This window comes from Aptenodytes patagonicus, chromosome 2 (assembly GCF_965638725.1).
Source record: "Aptenodytes patagonicus chromosome 2, bAptPat1.pri.cur, whole genome shotgun sequence".
Lineage (NCBI taxonomy): Eukaryota > Metazoa > Chordata > Aves > Sphenisciformes > Spheniscidae > Aptenodytes > Aptenodytes patagonicus.
This window is the reverse complement of record NC_134950.1, coordinates 23,727,209-23,746,379: the sequence shown is the minus strand read 5'-3', so window position 1 is coordinate 23,746,379 and position 19,171 is coordinate 23,727,209. Positions and strand designations below refer to the sequence as shown.

Sequence of the window (19,171 nt, the reverse complement as noted above, 5' to 3'; positions counted from 1 at the left end):
GTATGCCTTTTGCCGTAAGTCTGGGGACCATATGTTTGTTAAGGTATCTCCAGAGTACCAGCCGGACAGTCAGAAATCTGTAGGCATCTAAAAGTCTTAAATTAATTAGAGCAATCTTAAAATCAGATGTGAAGTATTCAATCTTGACTTCCCTGAAATTAACTAAATGCCTAAATGGGTATTAAGATTTTCCATAATAAAAATACTTCCATATTGAATTTGTGTATAATACTGCCATTACTCTAAAAGGTGTATGAAGACATCACATGAAATCTACACCAAAGGTAGTTGAAAAGTCCATTCATAAAACTTTTATTCCACTTACATCAACTTAATACACATGTTCTGAACAGTTATGCTTAGATTGTTCATGAAAATTTCATAAGACATTAAACAAAGCTAGCCATCATCTCAAGTTATTTCCCTGTTAACTATTTTTACAGCACATGCATGTTAGGCAAGTATCAAAAAAAAAAAAAATCACAAAAGCAAAAAACCTAAAAAAATTAAATACATGGGTTTTTGTTTTACTGCTGTGCTCGATATACAGTGTCATTATGGATATCAAGCAATTCATTTTTTACTGCATCTTTACTTGTACATTTGTTCTTAGGTTGCTTAAACCATTTAAATACAAATAAAATGTGTAGCAAAAATAATGAAAGCAACAGCAGGTAACTTTACAAATAATGGAATGTGAACCGTTTCTTTGTCCTTCTCTAGAGAAAGTTGACTGGGTTATCAAACTGTCTTAAGGAACACTTCAGCTGCAATCAAAGATGTACACTTGATTGGTATATTCCACAGATTTCACATGTTGACTTGACATGCAATATCTATGGGACATCAGTTTATTCACAGCCATGTGTGCTCCAGCTTGAATACTCATGCTAACTACACCTGTGGCTGCAACTGATTATCCCTTTTTTTCCACCGTGACAGACCAATACGCAAGCAGTCATCTTTGCTTGACATAGAAAGCTGTTTTAACACTGGCCTTGTGGGAAGCCACAATGTACCAAAAGTACTATGCCAAACATGTAGAACTTGTATAAAAATTTCACAACCCTATATTGGCCACCTCAGATGAAAACAGATAAATTCCCCAAATGTTAACTGGCTCTATTCCCCTAATATTAAACAAAACCACATGGGAAATATAGAAATCCAAATAGAAGTAACATAAACCTGTCAAATCGTAAACAAAAACTATTTGTGGGACAGCATGGATGACAAATGGTCTACTGTGTAAATTTCAGAATGAGGCAGACGGAAGTTGGAAGGCTGGTTAATTCTCCCCTCCTTCTCCTGCTTCAGCTTCATCTCCTTGGGTATCCGATGTCCACAACTGTTCGGGAAAGAAAACAGAGTAAAATATGTAAGATATTAACATTTATGACTAATGATTAATAAGGAATTATTAGAAAGAAAGCCTACTTCTTAAATAGTAATTTTGGTAAGACGTCCTACTAAGCACCATGGAAAAAACCCCACACACATTAACATTAATATATTTCTTGGCTATTACAAAATGGAAATCTAGTCCTAGGTGACCCAACCCCACACTGCATTTAATGAGGAAGTTTATGAACAGTCAAAACCAAAGTCTCATATCCACAAGGCTCACTAAAAGACGATTACAAGCAGGCAAGACTCAGACCTACAGAACAGATACATGAGAATCGGGAACTAAGAATATTTGGTTTCCTGTGGGTTTGTACCTTCTCCTCAAGTGAGCTTTACGCATCTTTCTGAAGTAAGAGCTTCAGTAAAGGTCTCTCTCCACATCCAACATTAGAGTGAATGCTACCTTTTCTTCAAAACAAGCATCTGAAGTTTTTTGGTTTTTAAAAACAAAAACATTTCATCAAAATCTCTATCCCTTGACTCTATTCAGTCAGTCGTGCCCCCCTTCAGCAACTTTTGGAACGCAGAGCTTCCAAACGTGGAGGGCAGGGCAAGGAGGGAAGAAAGTCAGGCTAAACATGCAGTATGCACAAAATCTTATTTTCAGCTCCATAAAATCATGCTAAGGAGCCATATATCAAGATTAAGTACCAACTAAGGAAACTAAGCATCAGTTCCAGAGCAACACCCAGGGCAAAGAAATTATTTTGTGAACCAAGTATTTCGCCACGCTGGCTGCTTCCAAACTATTACCAGCCCAGTATGATTTGTAATATCTTGCTTTATGGAGTTATAGCAGCATTAACTGAATCCTTCACGCTCTACAGCATAAGGTGGCAAAACCTAAGAACAACTAATTCTCTCTCTACCTACAGTCTACTCTCTACCTACACTAAGGTGTCACAAGATGCTAATTAAAAAAACAAAAAAACACATCATCAGAAACATTTTATCCTTTCCAGGAGTACAAGACAACAGAGAAACTTGCACAAGACCAATAGCCTTGCTCCTGCTTTGAACATAATACATGATAACTGCACTAGGTGTTCCTTGCTGAAGGCATTAAGCAACAAATTAGTTTACTGGAGACAACAGCATACCTGTCAGTTTGTAGCCCCTGCACTACATTCTATACTACATTATTAGAATACTACGTTATTCTCAACTTTAGGAACAGTTATAAGAGCAGTTTTATTAGAATTTTATCAGAGGCTGCTATCCTGAATCCTCACCTCTAGAGTATCTACAGATATGTACATATACATATACCTTTATTCATTAAATAAAAAGGGCCTGACTGGTATGAAAGGACGATTACCAATTGAGAGCACAGTTTAACGAATCTGCTGGGGGGGAAAAAAAAAAACCTTAGGGGGAAGGGATGCCTTTTTTTTTGTTTTTTTAAAGAAAAAACAATTTAATAACAGAGCAAAGAAGGAATTAATCTAGCAATCCCAGTAAAACAGATTTTGACTTGATATATTAAACAACCCTCTGAACACTTCTCTGCCTTCAGTCGCTGCTGAGAATGAACACAGACTCTTCTTCAGCCATACAAGACTCAACGTAAAAAGAATCAACAACTGAGGAAACCGTTCCTGCACATAACTGATCAACATGCTGAATCACTGTCAAAAGCCTTTGTAACAGACTTGCATAATTAGCAAAACAGACCTTTTTTACATTTATGAAATTCATTGCAGTCTTTGTCAGTCACACATACATCAAAACTTATTTTCTACCTCAAGAAGCTGTAGAAAAACATGGAATCAATGCACTCATACAAGTCACGCTAAGCATTTAAGGCAAGACATATCATCCATTCAAGAATATGGAATCCTGCAGCTGCCTACAGCTTTCTCCCGTATAATGGAAAGCTCACATCGATTATCAGGCCTCCTACCGTAATTCACACACTATGGTAGCTCAGTCCAACTTTTGCCCTTGTATGAAACAATTTGCTTTCCGACTGCTATGACAAGCTTTACATTATTTTTAGTGGGAAGCTAGCAATTAAAGTCAGCTTCTATTCTCTATTTCAATACCACTCATTCAGAGGACAGCTCTTGAGCAATCTCACTCAAGGGGACAACACACACAGACATTGAGAGTGATGCCAACCCTGTATCTGTCTCCATTACAGAGGTTGAGAAACCTCTGCCATTTGTTTTGTAAGCAACAGCTGGAACAATCACAAGTAGTTTTTTCAGTAGTGTTAAGTTGCCATTCTAGTGGAAAAGGTTCCAAGGAACAGGGAAATAAAGTGTTAGAAACAAAAGCAGAAAATACGGCAACTTCAATTTTATGCAACTGTACAACTTTACTTCTAGTTACGTTAAAAGAAGCCCAGCTATTTCCTAAGTGTCTCTGATATCAGATGCACAGAACGTGAACAAGGGGTTATATCTGGCAACAAGATGTGCTTCTTATTTTTTCAGTTCTGGCTTGCAGCTCTCCCTTCCCCCCACGACGACCAGGGAGTGAACTATGCCATTAATTACACTATTGCATGTTTGCTTACATTTACTGTTTTGTTTGCTTTAGACATTTATCTTTGCTAGTTTTAAAGTTCAAAGTAGGTTAAAAAAACCTCACACACAAGATGAAGATTTTGATTACTCTGACAGAGCAACACAATCTTGATCCATAACTTACACCACACAGCTATGAGTCCAAGGAAAAAAAGAATTAAGACAGCTGTTTTACGACTGCCATGGAAATAGCCTGGCTAGCACTGATTCCAACTTCAGCTTTACCAAAATTAAAACCAAACAGAAAAACCCCAAACAACAGGCCCTTAAATGGACTTGCTAGCTCTGTTTGTAGTTTTCACATAGGATCTACTCCTTGCACATGCAATCACACAGAATAAGCTATATGAAATTTGACATAAGTTTTGAAGAGGCAAATGCAACTATATTCTCAAATGCTGTTTAACAAAAGATAATAGCTTTGCTAGTCACAGTCCAAACTACGTCACTTAAACAAGTTAAATTCCTTGAATAAAAAAACCTGAAAAATTTGGTCAATTTGTCACGTCAGAAAACCATGTTAATTAGCAGGCAGACAAAAAGGACTAGGCAGGAGAAAAAAGTGTAGCTCAGAAACATGACGTACTGTAAACTCATCTGTAAGTAGGTGACAGACACAGCTCCACAGCTAAGAATGAACAGGACAACTCTGAGTGCCACAAAGACCAATCCCGTTATCAACAATATGCAAACTTCAATGATACTCACTGTCAAGTTGTCTCTCAGTAACTGCATTATTAGCGTGCTGTCTTTGTATGACTCTTCACTTAATGTATCAAGTTCAGCAATTGCTTCATCAAAAGCCTAGGGTTATAAAAACAAACAACTCCATTGGCCATGCGACAAAAGGTTATGCAAATAGTATAAATGGAATTTCCCCCCCCCCTTAGACTTACCGTTTTTGCAAGGGAACAGGCTTTCTCCGGGGAATTAAGAATCTCATAATAAAACACAGAGAAGTTTAGAGCCAGACCTAATCTGATAGGATGTGTTGGCTGCATCTCCTTTTTACTGATTTCAAAAGCTTCTTGATATGCTTGTTGTGATTGCTCCACTATCCCTTTTGGGAAAAAACAAACACACAACAAGTAAGTAATTCACATACCGTATTCAGACATACAATCAGGACTGTGTTCATGCTTGCATGAACAAAGTATGTTAAGAGTGAATGCCTGTGAATGAGCACTTTACCTAACAAGTTGCTATTTTATGAAGATTTTACTAAATTACATTTTTAAATTATTCAAAAAAAGGAAGTGGTCATTGACCAAATCACAGGTTTGAGTCTCTCCCTGCCACCCTGTGACTACTTGTCTTCTCAAATATTTGCAGCAGTTTTGTAGCACTTAAGGAATATAAAACCCACCACCTACATGAAAAGGTACAAAGTTGAAGTTTTAACTCTACACAGGTTTGATATAGTACCACACTTTCAATGTCTTTAAACATCGCAAAGCATTACAGATCCACATTTTAGTCACAGAACACTGATGACCTTTGGCTCTCATGCTGCATCCTTTCAGTAACAGTCATCTGTGAACTCCCATTCAAATTGCTTGGAAAGATAGTGTGACATACCTCAACCCGAATTAAATACATATTTTTAAAAGCTTCCAACATAGTTCCATTTCCAATGCAGATACGGAAAGCATTTTTACTTAACTTAAACGTTCTAGTATCTACAAACTTTGAAGTAAGGGAGAAAAATTAACAATTGGGGTGGTTTTTTTTTTTTTTTTTTTTTGAGAGAGATTAATCTTTTGCCATTCTGTTAATTGGTTCAATTATACAAGTTATAAACGCTTGGCAGAAAAAAAACCCAACTATATTGCATATACTAAGACTGAAGAGCTCAACAGTTTCCATTCTCACTGAATGCACTTGAACTTGTGAGCAGGCTATGCCTGCACAAATCAGAGATCATGGCCCAACACAGCCCACAAGCTGGACTATGCCCTGGATGACTGCAGGAGGCAAGAGACACACTAGACACTGAGCACAAAGGGACCATTGTTCCTGCACTCTCCAAGACTGTTAATAGCATCTGAGAAAAAGGTGGGCAGAAGTCATTCAATTCAGATGCAAAAGGATTCCAATCCTAACATTTCTGGATCAAACCAGAAATGCATCCAGCATGATCTCTGCAACAGCGCCAGTCACATGTATTCAAAAATAAAGAAAGGAATTTTAGGCTAAGGACTCAAAAATACATCAGTATTGAAGTCAGAAGTACTCAAAGTCTGAGAATAACTGAATACCAATATTCAGAATGTCTATGCAATCTCTATTTGTTCACCTTTAAGTATTCACAAAAATTAAAGCATCACATTGTCCTCTTCAACATGAAGAGGAAGGACACTCACTGCACAATTATTCAACACTGATTTTTCTGAAGCACTCCATTATTAGTGATGAGTGTAGAGAGGACAAACAACTGCCATAATATGTTGAAAGTGACAAGAAGTTGGTATATTACAGTTGAGAAGAACCAGGTTTACTGTAAGTTAAATTTAGAAATAGTGAGAAGAGTTTTACTCATAATGGAAAAGCCTTAGAAAATGGCACTGTTTATGAAAGGCAAAACAAGCAGCATGAAAAACAAGTAACTTCAAGGAATGAAGCTGAGCATTTTATTTTTTAATCATTTTTCTTTAACATAAATAACTTAAAAAAAAAAAGGCCTATCTTTTCTCCTTATTTGAGAAAATACAGTTACCGTTTGAGCAGTGATTTGGGGAACTTAGTGCAAAATTTGATGTATTCTGTTAATTTTTAAATCGGTCACCCAGTACAAAAATAGTTGCAATATTTTTAACCTTGAATACTTTAGAAAGTGTTGTACAGTTCCAAAGTTCAAGGCTAAAATAGTAGAGTGAGGACAATGCTTGACATTCCTGTCTATTAGATTGCTGTAAGAAAACCCCAGTCAATAAAACAATCAATCTGGTTTACGAAGATAAAAATCCAATTCCTAGAGTTGGGAGCCTTATACTGTTGCTGTATTACTGCAAAAGGCTGAAGGAATACTGTCCAACTAAATGGCCATTATTTCCTAAACAATAATTATCAACTGCCCTTCTTCAAGGTCACAGACAGCATACAGGAAAAGCCTGAGATGAAACACTTGGGGGGGGGGCAGAGAAAAAAAAAAAATCTTAAGTTTAGGAGACATAGCAACTATGACCTAGATAGGCTTTCAAAAATTTTTCTTCATTTGGAAACCCACTAAAATCTGCTCAGCCAAGAGACTGGGTTAAATAAAAAAGAACTTCAAAACCACTTTAAACAAAGATTTTCAGGGTCTAATTTTAGAGCCTGCAACTTAATCCTCAATAGAAAAAGAAACTTTGGGACTCAAAATATTGTACCTTCTATGCATGTGAATAGAGATTACTAGAAGAAAAATATAATTACTCTCTGTACAGTAACAGATCTAAAGTACTGCTTACACATGCAATTCTGCCGCCACCAAGACTAGGTCAGTTTGCACACAGTAAAGCATCAGAAGTCAAATCAAGCCCTGTTATACTAAGTCATAGCATCTTTATGCAATTCCCTATTATGCAGCATACTGGGGAAACCAGGCTACCCTATGTAATGTGGATATAACACATGCCACAAAGCTAAAGCAGACATATCTATCCCCTTGAAATTATTCCAAGTTTGTTTCATCTCTATACCAAACTCAACCTAGTTTCTGTGAAGTCGCGCAGACATCTTTCTATATCATTATTTCAGAGCTTATTAGCTTGAGAGCAGCACAAGGCCACAGGGGCACCACATGTTCAACAGCGCTTCAAGGAACCCAGTAAGTCCTACAAAAGGGCAGAGTGCTACCAAGCATCAGCCGCACAGCTGAACGGTTCTCCAATAATCCCCAAGGGTCCCAAGTCCATGCATTCAGATTGTCTGCACACTCCCAAGCATCCCATACTTCTGCAGACTGAGTGCAGACTAAACTGTGTCTACAAGAAAACAGCTCAGGGCTAGCAGAACTTACCAGATTGGGCTCTGTGCTGAAAAGCACTGCTTTTCAGGGCACACTGCCACCAGTCCTAAACTGGCTCTCGGAAACAGCTTAGCACTGTTTGCAACGAACTGTACCTAAACATAATGTGTCGTTCTGAATTGAAGGTGACTCTGCATGAAGTCAGCATGTTGTTAGGGTGTCTCTTCAACTACAGCAGTTAAGTCACCTAACATACCAAGTGCCTTATATTAACTTTTCTAACTAAATTTAGGTGAAGGCAACTTACCTGCAATTATGACAAGCTGCTTACATGAAGATACAAGAAACTTGAAGAAATAAAAAAACATTTGGACATTAAACTACCACGGTTATGGAAGGAATTTTCCTAACAGTAAGATCAGTTTTATAAATCCTTTTCTTCTCCAGGTGGTTTCTAGTCTCTTTGCTCACTGAACCTATGCAGACTTTTTATATACTGTAGAAATGCAGGAGAAATAGCACGAATAAGACTTCGAAAAGCTACAAGACTTTGTCCCCCTACAAAGAGGTAAAAATCCAATACTCAGCCAGGCAGAAGATGCATAAACCTGTACTTCAGTGATAAACCAGATGCATGCATGCATAAGTTGGAGTTGATCTCAAGATTTCGTGACTTAACATCTGCTCCCTGCTTCTGACGGCAGAGGTACATGGAAACTTCCATAATTCATTTGAAAGCCAATGACCCAGGATTTTTCTTCAGAAAACAGGAAGCCTCTTACTAAAGAAATTTACATCCAAATCAGAATTATTCTAAAGTTAGAGTCGTGTCACCACCCCACCAAAACCAATCTAATTTGACAATATTTAGCCACAAGCTGACATACAATACCTTTCTTGTCATCTCCAGCAGCAACCTCAGCCAAGTAACGGTAGTAGTCTCCTTTCATTTTCAAATAGAAAACTTTACTTTCTGCTTGTGAAGCATTAGGGATCAAGAACTTTTCCAACAGAGACTAAAAGAGAAATAAAGAACATAGTGTTTTGAACATACATACTTTTACTGCGTGCTGAACCAACAATTCAATTATACTACAATCTATTTCAAAGTCAAGACAGCTTTACTTTTTGCCTATTTTCTTCACATCCTACATAGCATATTCAGCTAAGGAGAATGTGTTCTGGATCACAATTCTAGGTGCAAAAAGGAATGCTGCATGCTGTGACTCAATGGGGAGAAGGCGGCTGTGTTAATTTAGCAGATAAGTCTTCTATGACCCAAGGAAGGGTTTCTATAAGCCGTTACACAGTACCCTGACAAAAATAAGGTAATCCAAAGAGTCTGGGCAGAGGGTATACAATGGAAGAAAGGCTGCATCCACAGAAGATAATAGAAGATAATAAAAGGATTCTAAGTATCAGCTGCCAAATCAGAGACCCAAATATCTTACATACACAGGCAATAAATAAGCCTCGTTAACCTAGTTCCCATTAACTGGACACAGTACTGGCATCGCCAGCAAGAAACTGCAAGGTGAACCTGGATTCTTGCATTTCCAGACAGCTGACAATCTGACAGTCAGCTGTGTAGCACTGAAAAGGATCATCCATCTGACTTTATGTGCTGCCCTAACAGGTGTTTCCTATATCTTCCAAAGCAAAAGTAGCTCTCAAGTCGCTCCACCAAATCCTCCCTGTGGGCTGCCAGTTAAGACCAGTTTTTTCTAGATTATTCTAGCTGCTTATTAAATTAACATAGCAAGTTCCCAGCCGCGGCAGTCATGTAATTTAGCAAGAGTTCTATTATGATGAAAAGAAAAAAAAAAAATCACTAGCTCCAACACATTTAGTCAAATTAAGGTACAAGCTTGTCAAACTTCTTGATATTGAGTGCTTTAAGTCAGACTTTGAAAGAAAAGCCAGTTATTTAAAAGTCAGAAAAAAATGCAGAAGTGCTTCTGAATACTCAAAATTAATTCAGAAGCTGTTACATATACTTTGCTAAGGCTATCTAGCAAACGATTTTTTAAGAAATTTTAGGAAGAATTTTTGGGTGTCTTTTTCCCCCCCGTAAATTAGATGACTGACATTTCAGTTTTGCCTGTTTTTAGCTCATATTTCCAATGACACCACAGACATGGACAATCTAATTCAGTTCCAACCCACAGAACGATGGCTGCTTTACAGTACTTTCCTCTAGATAGTACCCTGCAGGTTAAGTGAATATCTTATGATACACAATGTACTCCTGGGATAGGCATACCCTGAATACGGTAGACTGTAACCACTGCACTGTGACACAGGTACCCGTGGTAGCTACCCTGCTTAATAGGCCAACTGACATAAAGCTACAGAAAACTGTTTGTAATTCACAAGAAGAGCAAGAAGAGTGAACAACTTTGGTTGGTCGATTTTTTTTTTTTTTTAAATTAAAGTACTGCTAATTTGTTTATATAAATCATGAATATTTAGCCTGGTAGCCTCAACCTTGTGTGAAACCCTTCAAAATGAAGTGACCTATTATGGCAGCTGTCTCTCATTTCTATCTCAGCAGACAGGGTAATGAAGAAGTTCAGCTGACAGAAACCAAAATCAGACAAGGTTCAGCTATGCCTATGCTCCAATGAGATAAAAACCTGTTAGTAGACTTTCTTTATTGGTTTCAACATAATGGAAGGTATTTATTCAACCATCTTTACTATTAGATATTTCCAGTATTGTGGGGGTTGGTATATAGCTTCATTTTATAACCATACAGGGAGACATCGAAAAATACTGCGTGTCTTTGCTTCCTGTCTGAATGACAGCAGAGACAACCCTTTGGCAACAAAGGAAACGCAACATAAGCAAGTTGGCAGCAGCAGTATTTTTATGGAGCCAGTCAAATGGGCTGCCGAGCTGCCTCATGCCAAGGGCACCCTTCTGGAGGGCACACCACTATGCGAGGAGAACAGTTCAGAGCCACCTCTGCCCCAGAGCAGCTGGAACGAAGCAGAAGGCTGTAAGGTATATGGCTCACGTGCTTCAGCTCTCTGTAACTACTTACATGCTCTGTTCTCACCACTAGAGAACGTCAAGATTCACAGCTATGACATCTTTCATCAGTGCTAAGAAACTCTGACTTCAATGACAAATGAAGGTTCCCAGCTACTGAGAATAAGGCTCCTTATAAGTTTTTCTCTGTAGGACTGCAATTAAGTCAGGTGTGTCAGTCTGCACCTACCCTTCTGGCACCATGGGGAGTTGCCCTCCTTCTGTACCCTCCATTAATTGGTCAGACCAAAATATTTTCAGTGATTCTAGAAACAGAAATTATTCATCATCCGTATAGAAGGTTGTTTAATTAAGAAGTACAGCTCTGCTCACTCCCACAGCAGCAACCAAACTTCCAGACTTAAACTTCACTTAGGTCACAAATGAGGTAAAGTTGTTTGCAAACACCTAATTGAATGGGTGAATTGCACCAGCAGACAGAGAAGATGAAAGACTATCAATTGAGAAAGTCTTCCTAATCTGATAGATATTAGCAGGGCAACAGCAGCTCGGACGGTTCGTAAGCCTCGTATTGAAAAAAAAAGTTTTAAACCCATGTCAAATTTTGAAGACTGACAAACTAAGAAAATTCCTTTCAACAGCTATTCATAGAATATAGCCTATGCAAAGAGGCTCCAACTCCGAGACTGCACTGGTAGCTTGTTCATACCTGAATGAAAGACTCTATTCTATACAAACAACACGTAGGACTGGTAGGCCACATATCTTTGGGAGAACTTTATTTATGCTAAGTACTTCATAAACACCACCAACAAAACCTGAAAGCAGATTAACATTTAAAAGCTAGCATGTGAAATTACTGAAAGGAGATCTCTTCCCCTATTATTTATTTAGTACTATATATTCAGTTTCTCCTGTTTGTACCAGTCTTTTTATTTCAGGATATATTTTCTTTTACTGGCATAAGTAAACACAAAACACTCATTTAAAGTTAGCCTGAAGATTCAGAGTACACTGATTTATCCTACAGAGTGGCTGTGAAAGCCACAATCTGCATGGAGGTGGTGTGGCTACAGAAAGCCATACAGATGAGACCAATAAAACCACTGACCTTTTAGAGTTCAATTACATAAGATAACATAAAATGTTAGGCATCACGAAAGGTATAACCAATGTAACACTTTGTTACCTGCTAACACATCTGCTTATGGGGAATACTGGGGTTTTTTTTGTTTTTTTTAAGTAGCTTTAACTGCAAGGCTTCTCTGGAAGATACAATTTTTTCCACAAGGAGGAATACCTTGATATTTAAGTCCTATTGATGGGTTCTGTTTGTCCAAAGCAGAAGAAACAGAAAAAAACCTGTTTCGATAGTACCACCAATATCTGCCTATCTTCTCTCTCCTTTACCAGTTAATATGACAATGTTAACCAGTGTTTGATCACCACATGGGCCACTGAAGTGCTAACTTCTAGTCCAAGACTGGACCAATAAGCTGATCTATAATTACTAAGTTTGTTAGGTGATCTGCATCACTGCAATGCACACAACACCCTGACAACTGAAGTCCATACAGCACGAGTATATTATAGCTACATGGTATGTAGCTAAGCCCTCATGCTCGTTCATGACATTCCTGCTATCATGCCAAATTCCCATCCATTTTTGATATATACTAATACGCACTAACTACAACTCCACGGGCAGTTAATTACAGTGCCTCAATCAGAATCTGGTAGAAACAGTTTTTTAAACAAAACTAAAACACCACTCCCTGCCCCCCAAACCCCACAACTGCTCAGCTGTAATTGTCAGAGCTTTTAATTTGACAGCGCTTTTAATTTGACAGCAAGAATCTAACTGCTGTGAAACAAACCATAGCATTGTAGTCAATTAGGCAGATGCAGCAGCATCTTAGAGCACTTTTCAGCCAAAACCTGTAACAGCTTGTACAAGTGCTTCTACTACTTTTCATAGCAAAGTCATACATAGTCTTTCCAGAAAGACTTAATGGAAAATTATTACCTTTTTTTAAAAAAAAACCACAACAACAAACCACAAACCCATGCATGTACTAAATTTGAATATCAACTCTTACCAATATGCTGGCCATTAAAAGATCAGGCTTCAACACTTCACATCTGCAATTGTGATTACGACTAAGTTAACAGCTTTCTGGTACTCTGGACTATGACAGACAGCACATTTGAACTCAAGAGATGTCAGCTATGCTCACACATACCATAGATAAGAAATCTCATAAATTTGGTACGTTCCCCCACCCCCAGCAAGTATGCACTAGAGAAAAGTCTTTGTCTCCAAAGATGTAACAGAGGCTGCATGCACACAGCTTTATTATTCTACTGGCAAACTTCAATCCTGGCTTATTTTAAACACTAAACTGGAAAGAGATTCACTTTCTTCATTCTTATGCATGTTCTTTGGCCAGAGCAGGACACAGTCAACAGACAGCAACATTAAGCACAATGCGTTTTGAGCCTATTTTGATGAAAGGCCCTATGGACTTGTTCCTGTGGTTTTGCAAGATAAAGTCTGAAAGGTAAGAGTTATTAGACTCAGTCAGGAGTGTGAAGGAAGCATAACAAGTAGTAATTCTGTGTAACAAAAAAACCCACCAACACCCAACCCTCTACAAAAAGTCTGCCTGCTTCTTACTGCAAGTAGACATGCTTCAGTTTATCAAGTTGTGGTGAGAACTTCAGTTGAAGACAGGAAGCCAACCCATAAAGACTTGAATAGTCCTTTCCTGACACTTGAAGCCTAAAACTACCCTTCTCTTAAAAGCATTTACTTACATCTTTGGTAAATGACTTGTGTGGGCCAGAAGACTATTCCCAAATTCATCATAAGAGCATTAAAATCAGTGCCTCAGTTTTGCCTTGTTGCTTGTAGTTCTGTGCATATTTCTCTTTATTAAAGGTTCGGTCTCAGTACGTTATTGCCTGGGAACTTGAGATAATTATTAATGCACTTGAGGATTACATCAACAGCTCAATTTTCTATTTAAGAAATCTCCCTCCTGACAAACAGGAGAATAAGAATAAAATCACCAGATTCTAGAAAAATACAGTTGTAAGTGAGCAGGTAATATATAGTTAAAGTACTGAGAGCAAGAAACTTTGTTTTTAAATACCAAAAATTAATTAAGATACACCGTTGAGTAAAAACTCTAGAACTATTGGAGAAACAAAAATATATTCCTCTCACACAAGAACCAAGCTGCAGAATGGCAAAAATCCAAAAGAATACACTGATAAACATTAGGTAATTTAAATGGTATTGGTTTTGCTCAGAGGCAAAACCAGGCAGGCCTTTTGTTTTCATGCAGTATTGAAAGCCACCTGACGTAGTTATGACATTATTTCTAGTTTTGAAGATAAATTACACAGGAGTATTAGCTGAACTTTAATTTATTTGTCATCCATCTGTGGTATATGGCATAGGGATGAAGATGACATGGAAGAACTCTTTGTTTTTTAAATTCATGGAGGACATGAAAGAAACATCATATCTTTTTTTAAGCTCAGCTGGAAACCTATTTCACACTGACAATGGCCTAATATTTTAATGATGTAAGCAGCATGCCAGTATCTTTCTCCAAGACTTTACAAGAACACAGTCCTGGCTGACAGGATTCTTCTGTCTACTAACCTACCTCCAACACTGCCCGAAAGAGGATGCCATTAGAAAAATACATAAAGAAAGCAAGAAAATGTCATGCTTCCATTAGCCTCCATCAACACCTAGGGACTTCCTGAACCAGATGTGGCTTCTCTGAATGCAGTAACCTTCAAGAGGCTTCTCATCCACATTCCACACATTGTCCAAACTCCCCCTACATCAACATAACCTTAATACCCACAATACACTATGGAGAAGAAGCTGGAGATACTTGACTACCTGCACAAGAGAAAGTGTTACTTTTGTCTTAAACCTACTTCCCAGTTTCATTTAAAAAAAAAAGTTTAGCTTATAAAAGCACTGGTACTCAAGTCTGCATTTCTTTTAGAAGACTACCAGATAACTTCATATTATTTGAAGAGTTTCAGTACCATTTCTAAACAGGAATCAAAAGCCCCCGCTGCACTTTCACACCATCCAGGTAGCTATTTACTTTATTCTCTACAAAGGAAGAAGGTGAGCAGGGGCGGGGGGAAAGAAAAATAAGAAAGATGTGATGGATATTAAGAAAAGGGACATCCAGCTGAAGCACTGTGTTAGAACAAGCAATAAAGGTACAGTCTATTGAATCTTAAGGTTTCCAGCTTTCCAGATGCATCAAGACACACTTACCAACTCCAACCCAGAGACTACCAAGCTCCTCTTGTGTCCCAATGCTCCTAGGGCAACAACCCTTCCTTTGTGGCAGGAGACACAAAACTATCCTGACTACCGTTACAATGTTGACTTGCTGTTTTCTGACTACCTGCACAGCTGAGCGTGAGTATTTTAAAGAATTTACACATATAAAGTGTCAGGTGTACTTAGGTAGGCATTCAAAAATACTGATTCAGATCAGTCTTTCCAGGTACACACTTTGCGGGAAGAGCTACATGTACTTGGTTTCATCAAGCAGAACCCAGTAACCAAACAGCACAGTAACTGTAGCACACCTTTGTTAAGCTGTTCTTTTACAGACTTCTATTTTGATGACAAAGTTATTAAAGTAGGCCACCTGTGTTGGACAAGTTCAAGACACCTATCATTCCCATAAAAAGCTAGCGTGTGATTTTCCATGCATGTGTTTTCTGCCTCAGCACCACAGTTAGGAAAGTTACTCGGGCTATAAAACAACACATGCAATTAGCTGTGCTGCAGATTGGCACACACACTACAAAGGGTTTAACCAAGCCATTTGTGACCAGTAGACATTTTATTTACACACGTCTATCTGAATTGTTGGAGGAAAATGACAAATATTTGTATTTTTAAGGGAAACATTTTCAGACAATCCTTTCCCAAACCCAGGCTGTTTTGAGACAGGCTCATTATGCTGCTTCTGATTACAGTTCTACCCAGAGCTCGTGATCAGGGCTCTGCAACTGCTGCCTCATTGGTGACCTCCAACCCTCTTGGGGGAAAACCAAAAGGACTGTTCTGCCGTCAGCCTTCTACTCTGGCCAAAAGCAAAGCCTCTTGTTTAAAGTTAGATACAGATTTCTATGTACTCATTTGCTCACTAGAACAGGAATACAAGAAAATCTGTAAAATACTAGCGGCTGCTGTGGCACTGGAGGTCTCTCTGGTAAAACACCTGCTGAAGAAGGAAACAAGCCTGCTGCCTGTTCTCAGTACCAGTTATTCTCTCTTCCCATCAAATTGGCTGCCCATGCAAACAGACAGTAGCAAAAGTTTGAAAAAGGTGAGAAGCCTGGCTGGAAGAGATGAGGCGAGAATGACAGAGCCTGGGCAGGGGAGAAATTCAGAATCTGGGACAAAGGACCTTTAGGGGGCAGGGAAGAATTCGGTTGCGGAGTTCATGCAACACTGGGAGATGTGATATGCATAGGGACACCTGGGATTGATAAGAGCAGGAAAAAGGTACACTTGGTTAGCAGCTTTGCTGTAGTCAACCTGGTGAAGATCTAGAAAGGGAAAAAATGGAGGAAACGAAGCCTGAGTAATGAGAGGATAACTGAAAAAAAGAACTAAAGGACTAATGCAGAAAAGGGAATCCTGTATAACAAAGAATGGCAAGAAATTTTAGCTTATTCAAAAAAATACTATTAGAACAGTCTAAATGTGTTTCTTTAGAAAACAGAACAAAAGCAGTATCACATACGGGTAGGCAGAGGAAAACATGGGAGAAAGAAGTAGGACACCCAGAAAAATCATCTTCTTGCTGACGTGTACGCTGAGGGATAGAACTAAGTCAATAAGAAGTAGGTGTATGCACTAAAACGCCTACAGGATGCTCAGAGGGAAGATACGGCAGCACGTACAGACAGACACAACATTGGTCTGCATAAAAAGAAAAGGATGGGAAGTGAGGCAATGGGGAGCAGCATCTCTCATTCCACGCTTTTGCAGCCATATACATAGCCCTCCTTGCAGATCTACCCTCCCCAACTTAGACTATCTTGCCCTTTACTACCTTTTTCCTTCCACCACTTTGCTTTCCAATTAGTATTTATGGCAAGGGAAGCAAATGTGCTTAATACCAGGATACAATCTTTGAGATTATTCATAGAATATCTCGAGTTGGAAGGGACCCATAAGGATCATCGAGTCCAACTCCCTGCTCCTCGTGGGACTACCTGAAACTAAACCATATGACAAAGAGCGTCATCCAGATGGTCCCTGAATGCTGACAGTGTTGGTGCCGTGACCACTCCCCTGGGGAGCCCGTTCCAGTGACCAACCACCCTCTCCGTGAAAAACCTTTTCCTAATGTCCAGTCTGAACTTCCCCTGATGCAGCTTCATTCCATTTCCTATCGCTGGTCACCACAGAGAGGAGATCAGCACCTCCCCCTCCACTGCCCCCCCATGAGGAAGTTGTAGACTGCGATGAGGTCACCCCTCAAAAGACTTTTGAAGTCCTTCATGCCAATCATTACAGGTTTTTACCGAAGTATGCTTAATAACACATGACAGTGAAAGAACCAAATTCTGATGCACAGGCAAAAACACCTCTCCAGTTTAGTAACCAACTCTGAGAAAACTCATACGAAAGGCAGCAGCCAATAAGACATTTAATAGAAAAAGAATTAGGATTAAAGTATTTAATTTGTTGAGGCATTGCTATAGACATTAATACACGAAACAGTTTCCACTGAGGATCAAAGCCAATACGCAATTTCTACTTTTTTTTTTTTGCATCACCGCATTAATTTATTTCTTGAATATTGGGGACTTGCAACAAAATAGCATGGTCCCAAATACATCAATCATTATTCTTTGAAGAAATAGAACATCTTCCAAGAAACCTGAGATAATACAAAATTGAAACCAATTGAGTTGGATGAGAATTTCTGCTAGACAGGCAGGTCTAAGTGATAGCTATTGTGGCTGTACTCTGAACCAGAACACATTCTAGCTGTCTCAAGAATCTACAGTTTCGGTCTCTGAAGAAATACTACTAAAAACCCCCATAAACATGATGTAACACTTTTTATCCTTGATAAGAAACAGAAGTAGGAACCATTTATCTTTAGCAGCTTGCACTCTGAGCAGATCTGAAACCTCCTGAAGTAGACTATGTATCTATTAGTTCATTATAGCATACAATGTTAGTAAAAGCATTTTATGAGCAAAAATGCCATTTTAGCTATGTAAGCCTACTCTGAACTAGGAAAATCTGATCAGTTAGACATCAGATTCCCATTGTTAAATATTTTGTTACCTGCATAATCACAAAGGGTAACAACATCCAGAGGGAAAAAAAAAAAAAAACAAACCTACAACTGCTCCCTACCTCATTTGAGCTGCATTAAATCTGATTTTAAAAAAATCAAGAATTTACTGTTTGTCTCAGCAGCAGCATGCCTTATTATTCCTTCTCATTAGAAGAAGCATTGCCAATCTTGTCAGATTTCAAGAAAAATAAGCAACTATGCAAGAGCTGACATTCAGTAAAAACCAAGTTTAAGAAATAATCGCAATCTTAATGCTCTTCAATCAACTTTAATAGTTGCAAACTTTCTTAAACTATTTCAAAATGGTAGTCAACTACTGCCTGAACAGACAATCAACTTCAGGTTCAGAAGCAGGAGCCACTGTGTCTGCCTGCAGCAGAGAACAAGTAAAGTGTTTAAGAACCTGTTTCAGAAACACGTACTTCTGTCAAGTGCATGGTAACAAGACAGAAGTTTCCAGATAAAACCAAAGGTAGTGTGGCATCTGTTTATATAGATGGGCAGAGATAATGCACTAACTCTGCTCACATTCTATATTTTATATTTCTACCACTTACGGCTTTCACAGGCACAGTAAACACTGGTATCTTAACAATGCAGCATTTCTACTCTTAGCCTTCTAAGTAACCAACCAGTGAAACAAACACACTTCGCAGCTTCACAAAATTACAAGTACACGCAATGAAGTTCTTGCTTCAACAGTACGGAAGAAGGAGAGTATCTGTCACAGGTGACTAAACTGATCAACTTGCTTTATTTGGCAGCAACCTTCAGTGTTCAAGTACTTTATGCACTTACTGCTGATAGGCAGTTCTAAGCAGCAAAATAAAGTAAGTTGTTACTTAGTGCTTATACTGTTCAAAAGCATCCATGTACTTTTTAAATCAAAGCCAATTATTAAACATTAATGC

At 38.5% G+C, this 19,171-nt stretch overlaps 1 protein-coding gene across 1 annotated transcript in view; it reads right to left on the bottom strand.

The window, feature by feature from the left end:
* Positions 1–285: 285 nt before the first annotated feature.
* YWHAZ (tyrosine 3-monooxygenase/tryptophan 5-monooxygenase activation protein zeta) overlaps positions 286–19,171 on the bottom strand; it is a 28,230-nt gene continuing 9,344 nt past the window's right edge. The window contains exons 3-6 of the mRNA XM_076329321.1: positions 8,780–8,903; positions 4,835–4,998; positions 4,647–4,742; positions 286–1,348 (exon numbers count right to left, since the gene is read on the bottom strand). Coding sequence (XP_076185436.1) covers positions 1,289–1,348; positions 4,647–4,742; positions 4,835–4,998; positions 8,780–8,903 — 444 coding nt within the window. The 3' untranslated portion in view covers positions 286–1,288. The remainder of the gene's footprint in view (positions 1,349–4,646; positions 4,743–4,834; positions 4,999–8,779; positions 8,904–19,171) is intronic.